The sequence below is a fragment of the Salarias fasciatus genome, chromosome 3 (assembly GCF_902148845.1).
Source record: "Salarias fasciatus chromosome 3, fSalaFa1.1, whole genome shotgun sequence".
Classification (NCBI taxonomy): domain Eukaryota; kingdom Metazoa; phylum Chordata; class Actinopteri; order Blenniiformes; family Blenniidae; genus Salarias; species Salarias fasciatus.
In genome coordinates this window covers 18,880,006-18,901,669 of record NC_043747.1, presented here as the reverse complement: position 1 = coordinate 18,901,669, position 21,664 = coordinate 18,880,006, and the positions used below count along the sequence as shown (strand labels likewise).

Genomic DNA, 21,664 nt, shown 5'->3' with positions numbered 1-21,664 from the left:
AAAAAATACTCACAATTGTAGATTTCTTTAGCTGCTGCTGATGTTTTCTTCGCCATTTCCCAGCGCAATGTGGGAAATTTCACATAGCCCTCGTTTTCTAGTGTGCCCTCAGATAATCTCCGTTTCAAGGGCCAGATAGCCCTAGCATTCCGCCCTACCACTCGGTCTGAAGGGGTGTGAAGTAGAATCGGGACACCGCTACCACTTCACGTGAACATGCAATACCAAGGGCTAGGGCCAAGGGCGAGGGCTAAGGGGAGAATTGGAATTCACCCTCAGTGGGTTTTTGGCTACGAGTGTATTAGACAACAATTAAGATGTTTATGTGTCACAAGTGATTTTGTTTATTTGCACAGCACCATTCTTACACAAGACAATCCAAAGTGCTTCACAAAGGTGAAGAAATACATGAAATCACAAAGCTGTGCGGTCACACAAGGAGGAGACGAACGAGAGAGTAGAGCTGGGTGTTGTTTATTCACAACACACAGGTGACAGCTGTCATTTCAGGAAGCAACCCATTGACAGATCATTTCCGCCCTTTTAAACCCAACCAACAGTGCACCACACCTCCTCACGTGACTAAACCCCACCCTTTCTAATGTGAGGAACACCCTCTCCAACAAACACAACACTCCAAAGACTGTTGATTGCAGACATTTATATTCTAGAACTTAGCATGTTCCTTTATTTGAAGAAAACTACTGCTTTGTTATGATGTGGTTAAAAAACCAGAATTATTAGAAGGATTTACTGGAAATCGCCAGACAGGAAACAGAAACCAAAAGTAAATCTAGAGCAGTGAATATAAGACTGCAGCCAGCAAGTCACTACAGCACAGACAGCAGGTCAGAGCAAGAGGAGGAGAAAGAAAGCTGTCAATCAAGACATTTTTGCAACCTAAATTCAAATTTGCACCGATTCTCCTTTGGGACTGATTGCAAGGTAGGCCACATTATTTATCTTCATCTTCTTCTTCTTTTTCTTCTTTTTTATTGAATAAAGATCTCAGCTTCACTTTTCCATCTCACTAAGATCTCAGACAATTAGTGATCATCAGTGGTGGGCGCAGTCTGCTAATCAGCTAACCGCTAATTAGCAAAGCTAACATTTTCATTAGCGGATTAGCTGTTCAGCTAACTTTGAAAAACAATAGCGGACTAATTAGCGTCCACTAAATTTACATGTTACCGACTCTGGTTTCCGAGGGTACTTGAACGCCTCTGTGCTTCTGTTACTGTGCAAAGTAATGAAAAGTCTCTTCTGTGCGGTTAAAAAACACAGAAAATTGTTTCGAAAAAACATGGATATTGTAATGCATATAACCCCCAATCCGTTTGTCCGATTGAAACGATTCAAAAACTGTTAGAAAGCCCCGGAACTCAAGATTCCGGGGATATTTGAATGACTCGCGGACGTGCTTGCATCATGGCGCGACGTCAACAAATAATCCCCTATGCGCTCTCGGCGCTCAGGGCTCGCTGAGAAAATAGAGAGGAGCAGAGCAGGTGTGCTGCAGAGCGTGAGCTGCTCCGCTCGCTGTGCTACCCCACGCCTATTAACCGTAGTTCGATCCGAAACTCGGTGTGCGTTGCTGCCGCTTCCGCGCGCGGCGCATCCTGTGTGAACCAGGCGTTAGCGGATATTGTTAGTTTCAGCTATATCTTTTCGCACTTTATCGGTTTGGCGTTATCGAAGCTAACTTTTCAGTAAGCGGAAGAACAGTTATCGAAGCTAACTTTTTGGTTAGCTGTGCCCACCACTGGTGATCATCATGGGAGTTGTGTGTGCGTCACACCCAGATGCAGAGATTTTTTAACAGAGCTGCTGCTTATGTCTCTTCTCTCGATCAAACAACACTACTTTGTCAGTTAACCCAGAAAGCAGCATTTATTTCAGTGTTTACAGTGAAAAAATGCAAATGAAACAGAAATGTTCTCCAGTGAATTCAATGACATAAAACAGTCTAGTACTGCACTTCCTGTTTAAATTACCTTAAGGTCAGAATTTTTTTTTCCATTCAATTATTGGCAGCTGTTTTCATCGAGCAACATGGCATACTTCATGTCCTGTTTTGCATCAAAACATATTCTGTCTATGAAACCGTAATGTGTTATTCATGGTGTGTTTGTTTGATTAGACTGCAGCCAGCAAGAACAAGATTAAAAAACAAAAAACAAACAACAGCTGAGAAAGCAACTCAAAACAAGGAAACGAGACAGAAAACGCACAATCAAGATGTCTTCTCATCCGACATTCATACTTCTTAGTGGTAGGTAACACACCCAAAAATTGACACAATGTTTTTTTGTTTTTTTTTAATTTGTTTGAAGGAGCTGTATCATGCTTTTGCAGCTAGTCCAAACCCTAGTATAGGTATTAACATGGTAATAGTTTATTTTTGGTGCTAAGGAAAAGTGAATTTGTGCGAAATTAAAGATTTTCTCGGGCTAATTCTGAAACCCGGAAAAGAAAATCTCTGTTTCACTGAAAATCCCGCCTCTCCCCTTGTGGACTTTGACTGACAGCGTACTTCAACCAATCAGCGCTTCAAAACACATACGCTGACTAGCTTTAGCTCTTTAGCTCTAGCTTCTCTACACACAAAGACACGTGAAAATGTATTTTCCTGTTAGAAACTCACCAAGCGCAGACTCTTCAGACTCTTGCTCTTGCTTGATTGTTGCTTTCAGACGATGGTTCAAGTTTATCTCCGTAATCGGAGATACAAAAAGTGGCAACACTGATTGCTGAGGGCCTGCGGGGGAGGGGGCCATCTTCACCGTGTGACGTCAACATGGGAAACAGAGCGTTTTCACGGGTGCGGGAGGGGCTGCCTCTCTGGGCAGCAGAAAAACGAGGAAAGCTCAAACACACAGGCACGAAGGGGAAAAAAAACTCCTTGGGGGTGTTTTTGGTGAGTACATAACTACATAACAAGGTTAAAACACACAAAAAGTGAATTTTACACGATACACCCCCTTTAATAGTATGTAGAGTGCACATGATGACATATGGAGGAACATTGACAAATTATGAAAATAAAATCCTTGGGTGGAATCCAGCAACATAATATTACTTAAAATTCATTGTTATGTCCACAGAGTTAGTGAAGAGAGCTTGTGACTAGAAGCGTCTTGGTTCTAACATTTTAAACAGCAAGAGATTCTGTTGGTGAAGTAAGAGTCACATCTTATCCAAGCTATCATCACTGCCACTGCACACAAATAATTAGGGTCCGAGTCCGTGTCCGAGGGGCAACGCACCCTCTTGTAGGGCCCTCTTAAATTTGCAGTAATTTTTATTATTATTTTCTTTGCCACCTGCTGATGCATTTTTCGGGGGGGGGGGGGGGGGGGGGGGGGGTAAACATATATGAAAAAATTGTAAGACTTGCCACATGCATAGATCTTGTGGATAAGTGCGCCACCTGCAAAATGAAGAAAATTCAGCCCCGACGTCACATCTCAAGCTACAAAAATCTTTCCACATATGTATTAGGTCAAGACGCACAGAAAAGTCTCAAGGACCCATACCCAAAACTCAACAGGAAGTCCTCCATTTTGTAAAATATGGTGAATTTTTGCCAATTTTGACCCAAATTCACAAATTTTCTTGAGCAAACTCCTCCTTGGGCATATCTTCATATTACCTCAAATTTGGCGTGTTGATAGAAAAGGGGTTGGAGCGCAAAAGTTATGGAAATCTTCTGCAAAAGCCCGAAGGTGTGGCCATAGTGCAGCGTAAAATCCCTGAACATGGTCAGATCCTCCTGAAATGTTATATGTTTGATCAGAGTCCCGAGCGAATCACAACCATAGCAACATCTGTTGGAAACAGGAAGTATGTAAAAATAGCATGACATGTTCCAGAGGTAACAAATCTTACAGGGTAATTCCAAATGAGCTGAAATTTGGCATGTTGATTAAAAAAAAAGGGGTTGGTCAGCAAGAGCGATGAAAATCTTTGACATCAGTTTGAGGGCGTGACTGGCACAAATTTTGATATTCACCATGAAATACGAGGTGTATTGTAAGTAGCCTGAACATGGTCCGATTGGCATCAAACTTTATATGTTGCATCAGAGTCCATATTTGATCATGCCCACATGAGAATAATGACCATTGACCATGGCGCCCCCTGCTGGAAACAGGAATTGGAGTGTAAATCAATAGAAAATGCTCCAATCTACTTCAAAATTTGCAATTTTCATCGTAGTTCAGCCTTCATCACAGCCAGATGATTACTAATACAATCTGAGGGCGAGACTGTGGCCACACTTGCCAATAAACAGGAAGTGCACTATAAATAACATAAACATGCTCCGGTGTGGTTCAAACTTAACTCATTGCTCTGCAGTCCAGATGTGATTACAGCCATACCAACACCGTCACTCATTGTACCATATGAGAGCGTGGCTACGGCCACACTCACCGTGAAATAGGAAGTGCACTGCAAATAGCATGAACATGGTCTGATCTGGTTCAAACTTCACATGTTCCACCACAGTCCAAGACTGATACAACCATAAGATAATTACCACTATCAGTCATAGTTCCACCTGCTGGAAACAGGAAGTGGCATGCACATGCTCCAAATTGGCTGAAAATTTCCATGCTGCATCAGAGTTCACATCTGATCAGTATAACATGATAATCACTATCATTGGTCAAAGTGCCACCTGCTGGGGGGAGGAAATAGGAAATGGCATTCACATGCTTCAATTTGGCTGAAATTTTAAACATTTTTTCAGAAGCTATATCTGATCACAGGCATATGACGGTAAAGCCTTTGGTTATAGTTCCACCTGCTGGAAACAGGAAGTGGGGTGTGCATGCTCCAGTCAGCTCTAAATTTTTCATGTTTGATCACATTCAGGTCCTGACAATGTCCATGTGATGCACAAGTGGCGAGGACCCATTCAAGGCTGCTTGCAGCTTTAATGAGGGACTGAGCGAAAGGCCTGCCTGCAGCAAGGCCTCTATTGTATTTCTAGTGTTTTATTATGAGACCAAGCGAAAGGCAAGTCTCCGTGAATCATGGAGGCCTGCCTTGTAAGGCCTCTACTCTATTTCTTCATCTTCTTCTTTTTATTGACTCCCACAGAACCCCAAATTTGATCCCCTAAACCAGCACCAAAACTCACTAAATTTGGCATACGCATAACGGAGAAACATTTTCTAAAATGGAAAAATGAACCCCTTCACTGCCAAAACTAGCTCTCTAGTGCCACACATATCCCAAAATGGATTAAAATGGCCCTCATGGTTAATGGGAATGTCATAGAGAGATCAAACCAACACTGACTTGTTCATCTCATCAAGATCTACAAATCTCGCACTGATACACTTGATCTAAATTCAACAGGTTGGCCGCAATTCGATGTTGAACATGACAAAAATAGGACTTACATCACTTTGAACACAAATTTGATACACTAAACCATCTCAAAACTGGCACAGACATCATGACTGGACTAACAATTTAATGAACTGGAAAAATTAGCTTCTTAAGTGAAAACGTGTTTGGTAGCACCATCCAAAGACACTCCAGAATGTTGAAAACTCCAGAACACCTGAAAACACTACAATGGCCATCACAGTCTGTAGGAATGTCGTAGAGCAGTGGTTTTTCAAAGTGTGAGGCACACACAGGCATTGTGGTACCTCAGGGTGGCCTCGTTCTTCCATACTTTGAAAACCCCTGTCGTAGAGAGATCAAATCAGCGCTCACTTCTTTGTCTCATCAAACCTACAAATCACTCGCTTATACCCTGGACCATAAACCCATAGGAAATCTGCAATTTGCCTTTGACCATAATATTTCTGAAAGATATTAGTTCAAAGGGTGTACATTGGACAGGCTTTAAAAGCAATCTCTGTGATAGAGGAGAATCTGCTGATCCAAATGATTAAATGATTTAGTAACGTTGTAATGACTCACACGGTTTTGATTCTTTGAGAATCTGTTGAATACCATCCAATGCTGCTTGCAGCTTTAATTTATTTCATTTGTTCTTCTTCTTCATGATGACAGTCATAAAGTCATCCTTTATCATATAATTTCCAGGGAGTCTACACAAACCGTATGTTAAAGAAAACATTGGAATATGTGGAAGTTATCAAATACATTTCAGTGACTTAAACATGAGTTCATACAAAGAACAAGACACAAGGAATTCTGGGATGCTTTGGCATTTCTGATTGAAAACATATTTTGTAATAAAACAAATGTATGAAATAATTATCCACATGTTTATTAAAATTGATGTTGGTTTGTTGTTTTCTTCTAGAAAAACCTTGGAGAGTCGTCCTGCTGGGAAAAACTGGAACAGGAAAAAGCAAGTTTGGTAATGCCTTGATTGGAGAAAACGTGTTTAATGTGAATAGTTCTCCAAACTCTGGTACAAGTAGATGTCAGGCAGCCACTGAAGTTAATGGAGAAATCACAGTGGTTGACACTCCTGGTTTCTTTGACAACTGCAGAGATAAAGTAGATGTCAAACCTGAGATAGTGAAGAGTATCACAGAGTGCTCACCTGGACCTCATGCATTTCTCATTGTCCTCAAAGTGGAGAAATTCACTGAGCACGAGAGTCAGGTTATTACTAAAATAAAGGAGCTATTTTCTGAAGAGGCTTTCAAATATGCTGTACTGGTCTTCACTCATGGTGACCAGCTTGATGAGGACAAGACGGTCAAAGAGTTTGTCGATGACAACAAGGATCTGAAAGAGCTTTCAGATAAATGTGGTGGCCGCTGTCATGTTGTTGATAATAAATACTGGAACAACAACCAGCCAGAGCATTACAGAGACAACCAATTCCAGATCAGACAGCTGCTCTGCACAATCAATGAAATGGTGGAGCAAAACGGAGGACGCTGCTACACCAATGAGATGCTGCTTGCAGTGGAGAAACAAATCAGAGAAGAGGAGGAGCGAACCGGATCCAGAGAGTTGGCAAAGAAAAATGTCACCGACTTTTTCTTCAAGAAATCAGCTGATATTGACCCAGAACATTTACTAGGAGCTTCACTTGGCAAACCAGAAAATGTTAAAAAGGTTCTTTCAGTAGTTTTTGGTCTCACTTGTGCTACTGCAGGGACAGTTCTTGGAGCAGCAGTTGGAGCAGCAGTTGGAGCAGTTGCAGGTCCTGCAGGGGCTGCTGCTGGAGCTGCTGCAGGGGCAAAAACTGGAGCTGCTGCAGGGGCAGCTGTTGGAGGTGCTGCAGGGGCTATGGGAGGTTATGTAGCTGGGGGGTGGATGAAGCCAAAGGCTGAATAAATTGGAGACATGAGATAAGACAAAAACAACAAAAAATCAATTCATCTTTATTCACAGACACATTATGGAATATTTTTTTAGACTGCAGATATACTTTTTCTCTAATGGTGGATGAAACATCTTTTAAGGGAACAACTTTTGAAATTAGTCAATGATGGAAATAGTCTGAAAAAAGGAAAGAAAATGTAACATTTGTCCCCAATGTAAGATTCGGTATGAGTATGATAAGTATTTCATTTGGGTTCTTGACTATCTAGAGAACTCCCTCTCTAAATCAGAAGTTAGCTGAGCATGTTCCAAAAACTTCTGTCAATATCTATTGTTGAAGATTATTTCAATCAATTACTGTTGTTTATTTTAAATATCAATATTGATCATTTCCCTGACAGATTTGATCAAAGGATATTTTGTTTGAATTCAGCTTTTTGTTTACTTCTTTTTCTTGGAAACTGCTTTGTAAATGTAACAGATGATTGTTTTCATTTACTTTGCGTATTGATTGTGTGTACTTGAGTTTATCTACAAATCATTTGATTTCATTTTCTAGTTTTCTGAAATTGTAATTACAAAGTCTCTGAATGAATTAAAAGATGGAAATAAGTTAGACCTTTGACATCATTTGAGGAATATTTTTATTCTATTTACGTCTTATTGTACCATAATGATGTTATTTTCGCACATACATAAAAGAGCATTGCAACATTGTGATCTGTTGTTTCTCATTTAAAATGTAAAGTTTCCAGCTCTACTTCCAAACCTTTTCAAAATGAAATCAATAAATCAGCTGAAATCATTTGTATGGTTCTTGGTTATATTATTTTCAGCAGTTACATTAGTCATGTAAGATGAAGCAAAACCTCTTTGTAATTAAACTAACTGAAACTATTTGCATTTCCACAAATGTTTCAGTTGTTCTCCTCTATTCGTCACTGAAAATTCACTAGTCAGTCATCACATCATGACTTTCAGCTACTTTAGCTCCTTCACTCAGGTTAGTGAATTTATCCCATGAACTGTGTTGCATTGCATTTGTGGTGAAACCTGTTTAAAGTCAAGGATCTAGAGAAATGCTACACACCCTGTTATGACACATTAATTGTTTTGTTCAAGTCAGTAAACCAACCAGTTGAATGTGAATAAACCTGCAAGCCACACTGACGCGAGCAACCAGGAAACACAGAAGGGATTTTCTTTCAGTCTCAACAACTGAAATCTCTTTTTGACAACATACACGGTCAGTTCTATCTATCTATTATATTATATTATATTATATTATATTATATTATAATGCTGCACTGATGTTGAAAAAGAAAGCTAAAGATGCTAAAGTGCCAGTAGGGAAACTCTACACAGGGCCTTACTTATTACAGCAGCTCTACATTACACCAACACATTAAACTGTTTGCAGAAAAAATTTTAGAAAAAAAAACATCGAGCAAAACAAATCAAGGTTCTATAAAACCTTTTTTCAATGGGATCAATATCTGTTCTGTGTGTTTATTGCTGCAGGTCTGAACTGGTCAGAAATCACACATCAGTCCACAATGCTTGAAAAATTACAACACAATGTGTCATAATTTCAGTGAAATGTGTTGAAACTGTTGACTCACAACAGTGTCTGTTGACCTTAATTAATTAAATGCAACATGCATGCATCTATTCTATTCTGCTATATTCTAAAGCCAGCCAGAACCTTCTTTTTTAATTTTTTTTATTTTCAAACTACTGTATATCTGCATGTTTTTGTCACTTGGCTATGAGTGTATTAAACAACAATAAGGATGTTTTGGTGTCACAAGTTTTTGATTTCTTTTTTCATTTTTCTGCAAAGGTGGATTTTATTGACTTAAGCTGTCAAATAAAGACTTCTGTTAAATGGTGTTCGCTTATACTTTCTATTGATTTAACAGCTGGCTAGCCCAAAGTGATTTACAGTCAGTCATTCAGTTTCCAGTGGGCGAAGTTTGTGGTTCAGTCTCTTGTTTAAGGCACGTTTATTTGCACAGCACCATTCTCACACAAGACAATTCAAAGTGCTTCACAAAGGTAAAGAAATATATGAAATCATAAAATAAATATTTAGAAAATAAGAGACCATTTTCAAGACAAAAGGCATTTAAAATAACTATTTGAGAGCAGAATTGTGTCCAGAGCATTCATTTCAGTATTTTACATTTCAGCCAAAAGAGTGTTGATTGCAGACATTTATATTATAGAAGTCTCTCAACATTTCTCTTTATACCAAGAAAACTACTATGAGGTAGCTTAAAAAAAAAAATAAAAAAAGATTGTTAGAAAGATTGTCCGGAAATTGCCTTACAAGAAACAGAAACCAAAAGCAAATCCAGTTCAGTAAATATAAGACTGCAGTTACAACAGCACAGACAGCAGGTCAGAGCAAGAGGAGGAGGAATAAAGCTCTCAATCGACCAATTTCCTCAACCTACATTCAACTTTGAACCGCTTCATCTTTTCGACTGAATGGAAGGTAGGACATATTGGCCCAATTCCAATTCTATTTTTCATCCCTACCCCTAACCCTAGCCCTTAACCCTAATCCTAACCCAATGATGTATAGTGGGTTATAAAGCATTGGGATCATTTATGAGTGTTTATAACAACTTATAATGTATTATACCGCGCACAGACTGATTTCAGCTCCCTCTATTTATACTGTTTTTCTGGGAATGCCCCTGCATCTGGCTTTTCTCAACTTTATCGACCTGTCACTCAATGGGGACCTACACACTGGCACACCTGTACGTTTTGTGTTTTCCACCTTTCCTCCCCCCTTGGTGCATCTTATCAGGACTTTCAGACTTTCAATGCGTCTCACCTATACATGCTAGGGACTTCCCCACATCAATATATTTTGCACCACTAGTCACGTGGGTTTCATCTGTGAAAAAATAAAACTCAGACTAGGTGACCTCTGCCCCTGGCAGGCTGCCAAGTGAATGTTGTAAATAAAAGAAGAACCAGAAAGGAAAAAATAAAAAGAGAGTGACTAAGGCAGAAAAAATAAAAGGATACATCTTTTTCCACACCTGTTTACGAAAACACACTATACCTAAACAAAGACATGCATAATATGAATAATAGTAAATAAAATAATATAATGAATACGAGATAAGCATAATATGAAGAATACTGTATAATTATTCAACAGTGAGCAGTGTTAGCAGCGACACCACACACTTTCCCCCAGCCAAACCCTTTTCCTGCAGGAAACACTGTATAACACTTCATTTTTCATCAAGAAGCAGCTACCGGAGACCAACGGACAACAAATGAATTCCGCTGAGTACCACTGGGTCTTTTCATCCACTAACCTGTCAGTTACAAATTAGCAGGCACCTTGTCTCCGTTTGTAATAAGCTATTTGCGTTTCTGTGGCAAAAAAAAAAAAGAAAACAATAATTACTCTTCAGAAGAGTCCATCTTTTTTTCACCAGCTATCCTTATTCACACAGAATAAAAACCGTTTCCAACGTGATTCGTGCAGTGGAAACGCGAATCACCGTGCAGCGGTTGTGGGGAGAAGGGGAGGGGGGACACCGGGGACAGCTGGGCGTACGTCATGTGGAAGTCTCAGCTTTATTGTTGTAAGAACGCAGAATTCCGCTTGAGGGCGACTGAAGTTACGCACTATAGCTTTAAATAATGTTCTAAATATGTACTCTTCTGTCAGAAAATCCAGCTTCAACAATATATTTCTTAATAGCTGTAATAAGATAGAAGAATATAAGAGTCTCACCAAAATAATAACTTAATAAACAAAAAAGATATATGCTTTTAATCTTTGCTTTCTTCATCCTGCTTCTCTTCTACATTCTATTTGTCATCTCAGTATGTTGGAAATTTTTTTTTGCAGTTCATCTGAGGAGGTGCTCTTAAGCTTAGGCATTTTCCGGGCATTGATCTCATACCTTGTATTAACGGGGTTAATGAATAGAATTTAGATTGTTCTCTGATCCCACTCTATAGCGATAGGAGGGGGTAATGCGCCTGTTGAAATGGTGCCATCCGTCGTTAAACAACACAGAAGCAGAAGAAGTGTTCTGCTGTCTGAAGCCCCGTCTGCTCCGCTCCATCTGTGTGTCTGTACGTCTGTGTGTGCGCGGCACAGATCAGCTCACAAGATGCCTCTTGGTAATTACATCGTGCAACAAAGTATCATAGTATTGTGTGCAAAGTGCTGGTCAATTTACGTTCACGTGCTATGAGAAACAGTAAACCCTGGACATTTCCTTGAATTCAAAAAACCCGCCCGGACGCCCCGGACAGGACGTAAAAAGAGGACATGTCCGGGGAAAAGAGGACGTATGGTCACCCTACATCCTGCTGGGAAGAACTGGAACAGGAAAAAGCGAGTTTGGCAATGCCTTGATTGGAGAAAATGTGTTTGAAGTGATTAGTTTTCCATATGGTACAGGTAAATGTCAGCAGCCACCAAAAGAAATGGAGAAATCACAGTGGTTGATACTCCTGGTTTTTTGTACAACAGCACACATGAAGCAGATCTCAAATCTGAGATAATGACTAGTATGTTAGAGTGCTCACCTGGGCCTCATGCTTTTTTCGTTGTCCTAAAAGTGGAGAAATTCACTGAGCTTGATATCCAGGTTATTACTAAAATGAAAGAGCTTTTTTCAGAAGGGGTCTTTGAATATGCTGTTCTCGTCTTAACTCATGGTGACCAGCTTCCCCTGGGCAAGGAAATCAAAGAGATTGTCCATGAAAACAAGAAGCTGAAAGAGCTTTCGGATAAATGTGGTGGCCGCTGTCATGTTGTTGATAATAAATACTGGAACAACAATCTGCAAGATCCTTACAGAAACAACCAGTTCCAGATCAGACAGTTGCTCTACACGATCAATGAAAAAGTGCAGCAAAATGGAGGAAGCTGCTACACCAATGAGATGCTGCTTGCAGTGGAGAGAAATATCAGAGATGAGATGAGGTGGACCAGATCTAGAGATGAGGCAAAGAAAAGTGTCTGGGACACTTGCACACTGAATTAAAAAAACGTGTTGGGAGGTGTACCAGCAGTGCTTTTAGTAGCGTATAAAGTCGTTTTACTTTACATTATAAAATGAGCAGCTCATGAAGCTGTTGCAGCCGTGAGAGCTTTTCCATGTGTTGCAGAGGAAACTCAGACATCCTGCAGGATATGAACTCTTTGGAACAGATTCAGTTGAACAGGTCAAATCGAATACAGACGAGACAATGTCTGAATTAATAAATATAAAGAGAAAATCAAAGGCTGAAGAGAAAAGCAGAACAGAGAAAATAAATCTCCATCCATCCATCCATCCATTTTCTTCCGCTTATCTGGGGCCGGGTCGCGGGGGCAGCAGTCTCAGCAGGGATGCCCAGACTTCCCTGTCCCCAGACACTTCCTCCAGCTCCTCTGGGAGGATCCCAAGGCGTTCCCAGGCCAGCCGAGAGACATAAGGCTCTAATTTGACGGCGCAACTTGGCAATGATCAGCGGCGGAGGCAGCGCATTGCTATTTTCGACAGGCGCAGAAGAGGGTTTCTGACTGGTCTGCTGCACTTGTGCCGAGATGGGCGTGGCGGCGCACCAGGGGGAAGGGTCGACAGAATCAGCTGGGCGCAGTGAGAGTTTAGTGCAGAAGGTGTGAGCAGGCTGGGGAGGAGGATCTGATGATAATTTGTCTGAGAAAACCTCAGAGGCAGGGTTTCAGCTTGTCAGTGTCATGAAAGATACACAAAATCACTCATGAAGCACATAATTGTTTTTATTATCTTCTTTAACACTAGAACATCCAAGACGCTCTGACAGACCGTTTGGGTTTTTAGAATTCAAATAAATCTGTTAAGAATGATTCCCCTGTCCTCTAATGGTGCGTTCACACCGGACACGTTGCAAGCGTCACAGGCGTCGCTTTTACATTCAAAGTCTATGGTGGACGAGCTTCAACGGACCTGACGCGCATCAGGCGCTTTTCGATAGTCGCTTTCCGAGCTTTTCGAGCGTTGGCGAAGCGCGTCATGCACGTCACGCGTTGCGGGCGTCAACGCCTGAAGTTGGGAAAATTGAACATTTGAAGCGTCAACGCGCGCGTCATCCAATCACAGACGAGCACTCTGAGCGCTGATGCAGGCCAGAAGCTCGTCAAACTGGGCCTGGGAGAGGCGGAAGTACCGCCGAAAGCGAACCTCATCCTCACGCTGGCCCCGTGATCTGGGTCCGGCCCCAGAGGGTGTGAGAAACTCTGCGCTCGCCGGCGGGCACACACGAAGACGTGCGGTCTCACCCAGCGGCGGGCCCGCTCTGTAGGACCGCTGGGTGAGACCGCGCGTCTCGGTCCTGCTGCGGGTCGCCGAGGAGCCGGTCGGAGAGGCGGGGGCGGCCGACGGTGTGATCCGCGTCGCCCGCCGCCAAAGCCGGTCGGAGGCTGGGCCGCTGGGTCGGGGGAACAGCCCGCCAAGGGTTCATGTGTGCTCTGCTTCTCTCCCTGCTTCTCTGACACCTCCGTGCTGGAGCCGCTCACTGCGGCTGGCTTACATTTTGCCGAATTCACCCGAAGAAAATCATAAACAGTTGGTATTCGGACAAACAAACGTCACACTCGGGCTCTAAACGACCACTTTGTCGCCTAATTAAAAAAAAAAATCTCGATAAAGTTATACATTTGAAGAGTTTAGAGCTAAAGTGAAATCAGCTTTAGCAGATCGATTTCGGCACAGATTCCGCCATTGTCAACATGAAGACAGTACACAAGCTCCTCCCACTCCCGCGCGTCGCCAGCGTTGCAAGCGTCGTGTGTAATTTGAACACGCGTCGAATTCCACACTTCACACGCGTCAACTTTGAGGCGTCAGTGACGCCTGTGACGCTTGCAACGCGTCCGGTGTGAACGTAGCATAATTCTTTGACTTTTCCTAAATATGTGTCTTATATGTTTTTCTGAAGCAAATAAGGTCCTAACAATGACACAAATAATATTACAAAGCATTTATACTTCCAAAGGCCAACAGCGGTCTGTGACCTATTATCATTATTATTATTATTATTATTATTAGACTGATTAAAAAGATGCACTTCACGGGGCTTTTTTTCTTCTGTGATTGATTTGTTTTGGTTCATGCGCGCATCTGAACAGGGGGCTAGCTCTGACAGCAGACAATCAGACAGATGGCCAAAAATATCAAGCAAATCCCAAAAGAAAGATAGTAAAACCAGGCATAAATAAGATATAAGGTGGAAGAAGCTTTAGCAATGATACAGGAGGTCAGTGTGGGGGAACCGGATGGCGGAGACGTGTCGGACTTCAGCGATCTTGACTGGAGTGAAGAGGAGGAACGTTCTGAATCAGAGTCGGAACAGTCGCGGACCAAACAGCGAAACAAATATAATGCTGATGCCCTCAAAATACCCAACCGACCTCCAGCTGCTGTACAGTCCAGCATAGAACCTGCAGTGGCGCATGGAAGCGCTCACGCGTCACCTCCAGGTAGAGAATTACTGTAGGCTGCTGTCAGTTTACAACTAAATAATAGTAATATAAAATGGTGTAAAATTATTATTATTATTATTTTTTAAACTAATGTAATAAATCTGAACACAACAGTGAACACGGTATTGACAGCAGAGGCACTGCAGCGTCTCCAGATGTGCCAGTTACAGATTCAGGTAAAATATTATATCCTCCATTAAAGTACAGCAAACCATGTATTTTTCGTTTCCAAAAATTAATTTTAGAACGAACATATTTTCTGAATAAATACCTTTGTCTTGTGGAGCCTGCAGTCCCAGAATAAAATGAGCAGGGTGAGGACGGGTCGGTGTGGGAAGGTGTCAGTCCTGGTGCGCAGCCGGGGAGACTTATTTTACTAATTTTAATATGTTCCTGATTATTATTGACGGTTAATAATACAACTATTTTGTGTGTGTTGGTGTGTGTGTGTGTGTGTGTGTGTGTGTGTGTGTGTGTGTGTGTGTGTGTGTGTGTGTGTGTGTGTGTATCTGGGAAACGAGTGCGCGGAGTGTGAGTGAGAGGTATGCTGCGCAAATGCGCACTGTAAAAAGTTCAATACATTTTAAAACCTGATTTGAGGCATTAATAAAGCAGATATGAGGCAGAAGTTTTGCTGATCCTCTTGATTTAATATTTTGTTTCTTTATCTTAATTTCTAATACATTACATTACAGAAAAGCAACCTGTTGATGTGCTCCTGTGCAAAAACACTGCATATGTATGCCTGGCTGACCATAGCGGCCTTTGGAGGGGGTGTAAGAATGCCGGCAACACGTGAAGCAGAGCGGAGGACGGAGCAGGTAGCAGATGTCGCCACCATTCTCTCATAAATGATTATCCTTTGTCTGGGATGGCCGGAATGCCATGTGTGTGATAGGAATTATAGGGAATCATTTCAGAGGACATTGATCTGATGACAACAGAAGCAGTCCGAAGTAGACTCACCCAGCTCCGCTGTGCAGCTGCGCTGAGTGATTGGCGTGCAGACACCTATAATTCTTTGTGCTTTCCCAAATGTATCTTTAAGAGTTATGATGCACACAAATAAAAACAGATTTTCCCTTTCCCTACAAAGTCTGTATGTAGCCGCTAAATGCAGGGTGTCTGCATTTTTATTTCATTTGTCTGGCTCCCCAAGCTCTTCAAGAGATTATTTATTTCAAAATACAGTCATATACATTGTTGCTCCACCATGGTTTAGTATTGAGGCCAGGAAATAAAATGTATTTCATCATGTTAATATAGCAGTGTCCTTCGCTGCAGTGCATTTGAAAAAAAGGAGGGGTGTTCATTTGATTGGTCAAATTATGCTCAGCTGGGTTAAACCCACTTTCTCTCCTCCCTCTTGCGCCACCTGCGCAGGTGGGCGGGATGGAGGCGTGACTGCGCCTGGTTCACGAAATTAGCACAATTTTCTGGACACGCCCCGTTGACTTTTTTTGCGCTCCGCTGACAGCGGGCGGATTCGGCGCAGTCTACGAAGTTAGAGCCCATAGTCTCTCCAGCGTGTCCTGGGTCTTCCCCGGGGTCTCCTCCCAGTGGGACATGCCCGGAACACCTCCTCAGGGAGGCATCCAGGAGGCATCCTAACCAGATGCCCGAGCCACCTCAGCTGGCCCCTCTCGATGTGGAGGAGAAGCGGCTCTACTCCGAGCTCCTCCCTGGTGACTGAGCTCCTCACCCTATCTCTAAGGGAGCACCCAGCCACCCTACGGAGGAAGCTCATTTCAGCCGCTTGTATCCGGGATCTTGTCCTTTCGGTCATGACCCAAAGTTCATGACCATAGGTGAGGGTGGGAACGTAGATTGACCGGTAAATCGAGAGCTTTGCCTTTCGGCTCAGCTCCCTCTTCACCACAACGGACCGATACAACGACTGCATCACTGCGGCCGCTGCACCGATCCACCTGTCAATCTCACGCTCCATCCGTCCCCCACTCGTGAACAAGACCCCAAGATACTTAAACTCCTCCACTTGGGCCAGGGTCTCTCCACCGACCTGGAGAGGGCAAGCCACCTAAAAAAAATAAAAAAATAAATAAATAAATCTCAACATACAAGAAAACTTGATTCACAGATATATTATGGAATCATATGCTTTTAATTGCAGATACATGATTATTTTTTCTTTGTTTTCAGCAAAATATTTTTTTCAAGTAACAACTTTTGGAATGCTTTAATCATGGAAAAAGGGAAGAAAATCCAAGGTTTTGTCAAAATTACACTGTCTCGGTACAGTGAAAATAAAACTTAAGTATAGGATGAGTTGAGGACTTTAAAGTCATTATAAAACAATGAAATGAGCTTCCTCCGTAGGGTGGCTGGGCGCTCCCTTAGAGATAGGGTGAGGAGCTCAGTCACCAGGGAGGAGCTCGGAGTAGAGCCGCTTCTCCTCCACATCGAGAGGGGCCAGCTGAGGTGGCTCGGGCATCTGTTCAGGATGCCTCCTGGACGCCTCCCTAGAGAGGTGTTCCGGGCATGTCCCACTGGGAGGAGACCCCAGGAAAGACCCAGGACACGCTGGAGAGACTATAGGCTCTAATTTGACGGCGCAACTTGGCGATGATCAGCGGCGGAGGCAGCGCATTCCTATTTTCGACAGGCGCAGAAGAGGGTTTCTGGCCGGTCCGCTGCACTTGCGCCGAGATGGGCGTGGCGGCGCACCAGGGGGAGGGGTCGACAGAATCAGCTGGGCGCAGTGAGAGTTTAGTGCAGAAGGTGTGAGCAGGCTGGGGAGCGGAGGATCTGATGACACTGACAGCTTGTCAGTGTCATGAAAGATACACAGAATCACTCATGAAGCACATAATTGTTTTTATTATCTTCTTTAGCACTAGAACATCCAAAATGGTCTGGTTTGGGTTTTTGGAATTCAAATAAATCTGTGAAAAATAATTCCCCTGTCCTCTAATTCTTTGACTTTTCCTAAATATGTGTCTTGTATGTTTTTCTGAAGCAAATAAGGTCCTAACAATGACACAAATAATATTACAAAGCATTTATACCTCCAAAGGCCAACAGTGGTCTCACAGACTACTGATAAAAAAAAAGACGCACTTCATGGGGCTTTTTTTTTCTGCTATTGATTTGTTTTGGTTCATGCGCGCATCTGAACAGGGGGCTAGCTCTGACAGCAGACAATCAGACAGACGGCCAAAAATATCAAGCAAATCCCAAAAGAAAGACAATAAAAACAGGCATAAATAAGAGATATAAGGTGGAAGAAGCTTTAGCAATGATACAGGAGGTCAGTGAGGGGGAATCGGATGGCGGAGACGTGTCGGACATCAGCGATCTTGACTGGAGTGAAGAGGAGGAACGTTCTGAATCAGAGTCAGAACAGGCACGCGCCAAACAGCGAAACAAATTTAATCCTGCCCCAAAAATACCTGATCGACCTCCAGCTGCTGTACAGTCCAGCAGAACCTGCAGTGGCGCATGAAGCGCTCACGCGTCACCTCCAGGTATAGAGAATTACTGTAGGCTACTGTCAGTTTACAACTAAATAATAATAACATAAAATGGTGTAAAAAAACAACAACTAATGTATTAAAATTAAACACAACAGTGAACACGGTAGTTGACAGCAGGAGCACTGGCCCAGCGACTCCAGGGGTGCCAATTACAGATTCAGGTAAAATATTATATCCTCCATCAAAGTACAGCAAACCATGTATTTTTCGTTTCCAAAAATTAATTTTAGAACGAACATATTTTCTAAATAAAAACCTTTGTCCTGTCAAGCCTGTAGTCCCAGAATCAAATGAGCAGAGGACGGTACCGTGTGGGAAGGTGTCCGTCCTGGTGCGCAGCCGGGGAGACTTATTTTACTAATTTTAATATGGTTTTGATTATTATTGACGGTTAATAATACAACTTTTTTATGTGTGTTGGTGTGTGTGTGCGTGTTTATCAGGGACATAAGTGCGCGGAGTGTCAGTGAGAGGTGACGCTGCGCAAATGCGCACTGTAAAAAGTTAAATAAATTTTTAAACCTGATTTGAGGCATTGATAAAGCAGATATGAGGCATTAAAATGTTTGCTGATCCTCTTGACTTAATATTTTGTTTATTTATCTTATTTTCGCGCTAGGTTTCGACCGCTGTCGATCTTCCACAGGCAAAGAACCAACATCATATGGACAACCAGTCCGTTTGTCACTAGAGCTGACCAACACACTCCACGCAATGACAGCGGCTTCATTCAGTTGATTGATCTGATTAAAAAAATAAAATGAACACATTGCAGGCGCGGAAACTATGTGGATCCCGCACGGCTGTATATGCATGCGTTGAACAGCGTAAAAAGCAGGTGAATCATCATTTCTACATGTGATTTTGAGGAGGAAACCCACACGATGTCAGAAGTTATTTCACACCATCGGACCAAAACACGGTTCGGACACTCTTGGGCAGGCTCTTAGTGTGTTTTATTGATCTTGCATCTTGTCACGATGCATTTGCTACAGCCATGCACCTGTCAGTTTGCCTTGTCTTTCTTTGTGAATAAATAGTGCCGTGCGTAAAAGCACGCACTGTATGTAAAGACCTCGGCGGAGCCGATCGGCGCTCTGAAAGAAGTATTAGCCTGTAAATGTGTCTGCATTGCTATTTCATTTGTCTGGTTCCCCAAGCTCTTCAAGAGATTATTTATTTTAAAACACCTTCATATACATTGTTGCTTCACTATGGTTTAGTATTGAGGCCAGGAAATAAAATGTATTTCACCATGTTAATGAAGCAGTGTCCTTTGCTGCAGTGCATTTGAAAAAAAGGAGAGGTGTTCATTTGATTGGTCAAATTACTCTCAGCTGGGTTAAACCCACTTTCTCTCCTCCCTCTTGTGCCACCTGCGCCAGTGGGCGGGATGGAGGCGTGACTGCGCCTGGTTCACGAAATTAGGACAATTTTCTGGACACGCCCCACTGACTTTATCCGCCGACGGCGCACTTTGCGCTCCGCTGACAGCCGGCGGATTCGGCGCAGTCGACGAAGTTAGAGCCCTATGTCTCTCGGCTGGCCTGGGAACGCCTTGGGATCCTCCCAGAGGAGCTGGAGGAAGTGTCTGGGGACAGGGAAGTCTGGGCATCCCTGCTGAGACTGCTGCCCCCGCGACCTGGCCCCGGATAAACGGTAGAAAATGGATGGATGGATGGATGGATGGATGGATAAAACAATGTTAAGTTTTCTGACCTTCAATACATTAATATTTGATCAATGAACAGTGGGGATAAGTGGATACTTCTGAGTATAGGTTCATTTGGGTTCTTGAAGATATTGAAAACTGAAGTCAAATCTGTTTGAATTTCATGTTTTGATTTCATTCATTTTCACAAATCAACATGTGTCCATTCCCTCTGAAAATCAGGAGTTAACTTGGCATGTTCCAAAACTTCTGTCAATATCTGTTGTACATTTATTCACTTACTGTTGTTCATCTTGAATATCAGTCCTGATCATTGTACTGACAGAGATTTTATCAAAGAATATCTTGTTTAAATTCTCTTCTTTGTTTTCAGATTTTTCATGGAAAATTATTTTCAAATGTTTCAGATTCCATAACCATGGATGTTTTCATTCACTTTGTGTATCAATGTATGTCTTTGAGTTTGTCTACAAATCACTTCATTTAATTTTTTAGTCACCACAAACTGTAAATACGAAGTCTCTAAAACAATCATAAGATGGAATTAACTTAGACATTTGGTGTGATTTGAGGAATAGTTTCATTATATTTACTTTTTATTGTATCGTGGTGATGTTATTTTCACACATACAGCAAAAAGCATTTTCACATTGGTCAGTTCATTCTCATTTAAAACACAAAGTTTCCAGCTTAATATCCAAACCTTTTCCAAAAGAAAAAAATAAATAAATGAAATGAAGTCACTTGTATGTTTCTTGTTATAATCAAAGCCACTAAAATATTCAACTCCTTTCAGTAAAGGCTTTTGTTTGCTATCCAAGTAAAACTTGTGTAAAGTTTGAGTCGCTGGAGGAAAACACCACACCCTGTTATGGCACAACAATTGTTGTTTAGGCCAGTAAAACACCAATTTAAACCATGAAGCAAAATTAAAGTCACACAATGACAAGTGAACAGGAAACACAGATGGCATTTTCTTGAAGTCTGAACCTTTGTTAATCAGTTTAGACTTTTCTCATTAAAAAGAAAATATTTTAAAGGAAGGTTTGCTGACCTTGTACACACTCGCACTACCTAAAACACACTACAAATGAAAAGTTGACTTCAAACAGGTGTCTGTGTGTGTGTGTGTGTGTGTGTGTGTGTGTGTGTGTGTGTGTGTGTGTGTGTGTGTGTGTGTGTGTGTGTGTGTGTCACTCCAGAAGAAATGTGGACTAAAGCCATTTGCCTTCTATGTTTTGATTGCACACCATCCTGATTTACCGTATTGACCTGACTATAGGACAATATTTTATTCCAGAAACTGTATTCTCAAAAATCGGGTCGTGTTATAATCGAGGACTAGATTGTTGTTAGACATCCACGCCACTAGAGGGAGCTAAAGTACCTGTGACCAGGAAGCAAATGGAGCTTCTCAGTAAATGTATGCTTGTATGTTTGCTGAAAAGGTTTGGGTCTAATGAAAAGTGACCATCTGGAAAGAAGGGGGTCGAAAGCTTGACAAGTGAGCAAACAACAGAGGCGACGCTTTGATGGCAACTTTAAACTAATAGTGATCAATGCAGCAGAGTGAACAAACAACTGCCAAACTGCAAATATATATTAGACTGAATTGTTAATGTTCCTGAAGTTGAATAGAACTTGAATTTGATGGTTATAAAGTTATTTACATTATTAATGCAGTTATTGAACCTTTGAGGGTACTTATTTGTTGCTTATTCACTGAGT

General features: G+C 41.9%; 1 protein-coding gene across 4 annotated transcripts in view; it reads left to right on the top strand.

Annotated features, from left to right (window-relative positions):
* Positions 1-644: 644 nt before the first annotated feature.
* The window catches only part of LOC115386028 (GTPase IMAP family member 7-like), a 632,686-nt gene continuing 611,666 nt past the window's right edge, over positions 645-21,664 (top strand). For 2 of the 4 annotated variants that reach the window (XR_003931244.1, XR_003931243.1), the window contains exons 1-3: positions 645-945; positions 2,141-2,272; positions 6,293-9,772. Coding sequence is in view for 1 of the 4 variants with exons in the window: in XM_030088215.1 (XP_029944075.1) it covers positions 9,766-9,772 (7 nt within the window). In the remaining 3 variants the exon portion in view is untranslated. Of the gene's footprint in view, positions 946-2,140; positions 2,273-6,292; positions 9,773-21,664 lie in introns of those variants that run through there. The other 2 variants (XM_030088212.1, XM_030088215.1) reach the window with 2 other exon arrangements.